We start from the raw sequence: 5,000 nt of genomic DNA, 5'->3' as shown, positions 1-5,000 counted from the left end.
TGAAATGTTAGAATGCTTTAATCCATTTACGGAGGTTAAGGATAATTTTCTAACCTGCATTTCCTTGCACCATAATTACATGTATTCTCTAGTATGATCATCACAGGACACCAACAGCTGATCTCATCTTCTACTGGTCTTTTACTCACGAGATCAGCTGTGAGTATCTGATGATGTAGTACGATTAACTCACAACAATTTCCTGTGTTTCTGTTTTCTATCATCCCAGCATATTTAACAGCTTACCTGTGTTTAATTGTCTGATAATCCACTATATCTACCTATGTTTGTCTGATAATCCACTATATTTACCTGTGTTTAATTGTCTGATAATCCACTATATCTACCTATGTTTGTCTGATAATCCACTATATTTACCTGTGTTTCATTGTCTGATAATCCACTATATTTACCTGTGTTTCATTGTCTGATAATCCACTATATCTACCTGTGTTTGTCTGATAATCCACTATATCTACCTGTGTTTGTCTGATAATCCACTATATTTACTCGTGTTTGTCTGATAATCCACTATATTTACTCGTGTTTGTCTGATAATCCACTATATTTACCTGTGTTTGTCTGATAATCCACTATATCTACCTATGTTTGTCTGATAATCCACTATATTTACCTGTGTTTCATTGTCTGATAATCCACTATATTTACCTGTGTTTCATTGTCTGATAATCTACTATATTTACCTGTGTTTAATTGTCTGATAATCCACTATATTTACCTGTGTTTGTCTGATAATCCACTATATTTACCTGTGTTTGTCTGATCCACTATATTTACCTGTGTTTCGTTGTCTGTACCCCTGAGGTTTGTATCACTGTCAGTCAGTTCATCCCATGTAAACATCAAACCATCTGTCACAACTCCAAACGGATTAAAGTCCAACAGGAGTAACTTCCCCTGAATTCCATCAAACATCAATAAAGCTGGGGATATTTGACAAGCCAAGATGAACTCTTAACAATGTAATATCATAATATTATCTCTCCATTATCTCTATTTAATTTCATCTTTAACCATAGATACATGTATGTAGATTAATATTTTCAATATACAATTAGATAGATTGACGATTTGAATATACATATAGACATGAAGGTTTACCTGGTCTCTCCTGTAAACATCAAAGACATCTGGAAAAGAAAACACGAGATCTTAAGGGTCAATAGGACACTTGTCATGTTATTAAAATATGATATGTCTGAAACGTAAAATTGCTGAGGCATGACTTTTGGGATTTTCTTTTTTCTCTTTCTCCATTAATTTTTTAAACAACAATAAATATAAAAAAACCAATATATCTATAATAGATCTTTGAAATGAATATTGAGAAGCATTGGAATAGTAGTGCAAGAGCACAAACTTCATGAAGTATTCCTGGGTAGAGCATCACAGTTCATACCCTCATGTATTTTCTTCAATGAAATTCATTTCTTGAATAACTACTGCAGATTCCTTATTTTAAGCAAGTATTTATTATCGTAAAATGACTCATGGACGTCAAATCGCGAGAAAATAAATTCACGAGTACTCAGTTAATCAAGTGTTTTTGCACGTATTTTAGTAATATAAATATGAAAGTGAGAAATATTTTTTCGCTAGTGATGTTTCTTGCGAAATTAAGCGATAATGAATTCCTCGCATACATTTAGGAATTTACAGCATCATACACCTTTAATGATTTAGAATTCTTTTATAGGTGAGTAAGTTTTATAACTGTTACAGAGAAACACGATTTTCTATTGGAGTTCTATTTTCAGAGAGGGCTCATTGCTTGTTATAGGTAACCATGCAAGCAATTTATCTGTTTAATGTCCAAGAGCAACATTTTCTAAAATATATTGCATTTTCAACATATGATCAACTAAGCCCCACCCTGAGACCTGAACCCAGGGGCAGTAAATTTCACATTGCTCATTACATTCACTTATTATGAACACTTTGTCTGTTTGATGTCCAGCAGTAAAGATGAATTTTTTGGCATTTTCAGCACATAATGTATATGCTCAATCTAGCTTTACCCTGGTACTTGAACCTTGGGATCATTAATTTAACAATTTTGGTAGAGAGCTCAATGCTCATTATAATCATCCCAACATTGTGCGTCCTTGATGTCTAGAAGTAAAGAAGATTAGAGGATTTTCTAAGATGTAGTGCATTTCAAATATATGACCAACTTAACCCACCCTGAGGCATGAACCCTGAATGCAGGGATTATGAATTTCACAACCTTGAAAAAGGGATTATTACGTAACATCAAAATCATGCTAATAGTGTTACTGCTTGGTGTTCAGGAATACAGAAAAAGATTTTTAAAGATTACATTTTGATGGTGTTTGCCACACCCCTCAGGTCCCATCAAATTAAAAAAATTGTTCCCCCTTCACCCATATTGTTATATATACAAAGTCATAATGTACAAGTATATTGTGTAAATGTTTACCATGGACTACACACAACGATGAACAAAACTGAAAAGCAATAATATTGAATGATTGAAATGGACATTATGGTATCCATTTCCCACAGTCTGTGTGAATTTCAGACAGGTATTAATTTCAGAGATAGTTCAACATCACTATGAGGCAATGTTAATCAGTTTTCACTGACCGTCATGGAACGTAACTCTTCCATGCCCATAATTCTCTACAACGACTGGAACTCTCACATGATTTGGACAGATTTGAATTGAGGGTTCCCCATACTGCGATTTTAACGGATAGGAGGAGAAAATCCATTGACAAATAATTTTTACATGTCACATGCCTTCACCCTTTACATGTACATGAAGCTAAGTTCTGCTGTTGTATAAATGTAATGCTGTTGTATAAATTGTTGTATAAATGTAATGTGTATAGACTACATGTATGTCTTTTTACTGATTTACAGGAACAACTCGACTGGCCTTTTTTGCTAGCAGCAAATCTGGCAATTTTGTGGAATAAATAGCATCATCTTTCATTGTGAAATTATTAAAAACGACCATCTACATACCAAGCATAAATAAATCACTTAACAAAATTTTTATAATTCAGAAAAAAAATGATATGAAAATGGGGAAATGAATTCAAGGCCACTAATACATGTTCATATGTAAAATATGATATTTCCTTTCTATCCAATCACACGACTTTATTAATACTCACAGCTCTCATTGGGAAACTTCAAATGAATCATGTGATAGAAGAAGGACCGAATGTCTGATACAATGTCCTCTTTTTCGTGTCTAATGAAATCATAAAATGCAGTGTGGTTTCTCTGACATATTGCTGAAAATGAGAAAATAACACATCATTATCACTTGTGATTTTAAAACATATAACTCCATTTACATGTACATTGCAAATTATGTGCCTTATTCCACAATACAAATGAGTGTATTCTAGTATTGGTACATGTCAAAACACTGCAAAAGCAGAACCAAACCAGTATCGAGTAGGCTGCATATGACTTGACTGTTACCGTGCTGTCAATTTCACGTACATGTACAGAGTTAATGGTGAGTTCAAAATATGAAAGCATTCTAATGAGAAAATGTAGATAACTGATATAAGTATTGAATGATTATAGTTTTTTTTTAAAATGTGTTGAGCATATACATGTAACACAAACCACCGTAAAGACATATTATTGTAAGGCGACAAGGTATCTTATTCGATATGTATGTACACAATTCCATGTTATCATACGTAGCATGTAAAAAAAAATATAATCATTCAATGCTTAAACAACGCATAATGGATTTAATCAAAGAAAAACAAGATTTCTTTCTTTCTTTATTAAATATATAGGATTGATGTTTTACTATATACAGTACAATCTTGGTATGTCCCCACCTGATATAATGCAACACCTGCTCAATACCATTGTAATATGCAGAACAGATTTCTACACACGTTCATATACCTGTTATTTCGCCGTCCCGGCAGCCATTCTCAAAACAAAGGGTCAAATTACCATTATACATGCACAGTCTTCTCCAGATATATTGAAATTCGGGGGACCAATCTGCATTGTTCATTATATCCAAAGTTCAACATAACCCGATAACAAATGTTGAACCATATAAAAATATGTCAATTGGGGATTTATTCTAACTTCGATATAACTGATAGTTCAATATAAGCAACTTCAATATAAATGGAGTAGACTTTGAAATGAAAATACCTGTCACATTTTACAGGAATTTATACTGTATGTCACTTTAACTTGTCGTCGTAAGACAAAGAGACACATATTGTACAAAATATGAAATACAATCAGCACACAATCATAGTTAGGGCTATTCCAGAAATAAATACATGGGGGGATCGGGAGGCACCTTTTGTATATACCAAGCACCCATAAAAAAAAAAAATAAAAAATTACCCCATGACCCATCAAATTGATAAACTCATTTTACAATGACCCATCTAATTAAAAAAAAAACTAACCAGACCCACCACAAAAATATTTTTAAAAATGAAAACGGTACAAATCTTGCGAGGTTTTCGGGACAAACATTCTAGTCAATGACGCGGTAATGCCTGTGCGACATTGTATCACAGTAGTTCTGAAGAAACGATGTCACATCAACAATCAAAGGCATCTATGGCGGGAATGTTGGAAAGATTGGGAGTCCAAACGATGCTATTATCATGAAATGGGTATGGATATGTTTTTCCACGAATCGTACGTCTTCTAATGGAGCCCGCGCCCGGAGGCCTCTATATCACCATCACACTGACTGATAAATATAACGCATCGGTACCCTCATATAAATCAACTAAGGTTTGCCTATTTTTATTACAAAACGGAATACCTATTGGTTTCAAAATATTCCCAAAATCGATGCACTGTAAACTGTAATAATCTACAGAACAGAGTTCGCCGCCATCACGTCCAAAGGGACCCTACTAAACGCGCCTCTAATTTGAAGAGTGCCGTAATGGAAAGTTATGCGCTGCAAAGAGCGACAACTCAAATAGTTCTATGTTACTTCT

At 33.8% G+C, this 5,000-nt stretch overlaps 1 protein-coding gene across 6 annotated transcripts in view; it reads right to left on the bottom strand.

The window, feature by feature from the left end:
- Nucleotides 1–5,000, bottom strand: part of LOC125657220 (cell division cycle protein 123 homolog) — a 24,184-nt gene that overhangs the window by 5,183 nt on the left and 14,001 nt on the right. For 2 of the 6 annotated variants that reach the window (XM_048887895.2, XM_048887897.2), the window contains exons 9-11: nt 3,165–3,287; nt 1,123–1,151; nt 799–918 (exon numbers count right to left, since the gene is read on the bottom strand). In XM_048887895.2, coding sequence (XP_048743852.1) covers nt 799–918; nt 1,123–1,151; nt 3,165–3,287 — 272 coding nt within the window. Of the gene's footprint in view, nt 282–339; nt 635–739; nt 919–1,122; nt 1,152–3,164; nt 3,288–5,000 lie in introns of those variants that run through there. The other 4 variants (XR_008796952.1, XM_056144378.1, XM_056144379.1 and 1 more) reach the window with 4 other exon arrangements.

Source organism: Ostrea edulis, chromosome 7, assembly GCF_947568905.1.
Source record: "Ostrea edulis chromosome 7, xbOstEdul1.1, whole genome shotgun sequence".
Lineage (NCBI taxonomy): Eukaryota > Metazoa > Mollusca > Bivalvia > Ostreida > Ostreidae > Ostrea > Ostrea edulis.
Note: the sequence above shows the minus strand (reverse complement) of the source record. Positions and strands in the feature narration are given on the sequence as shown.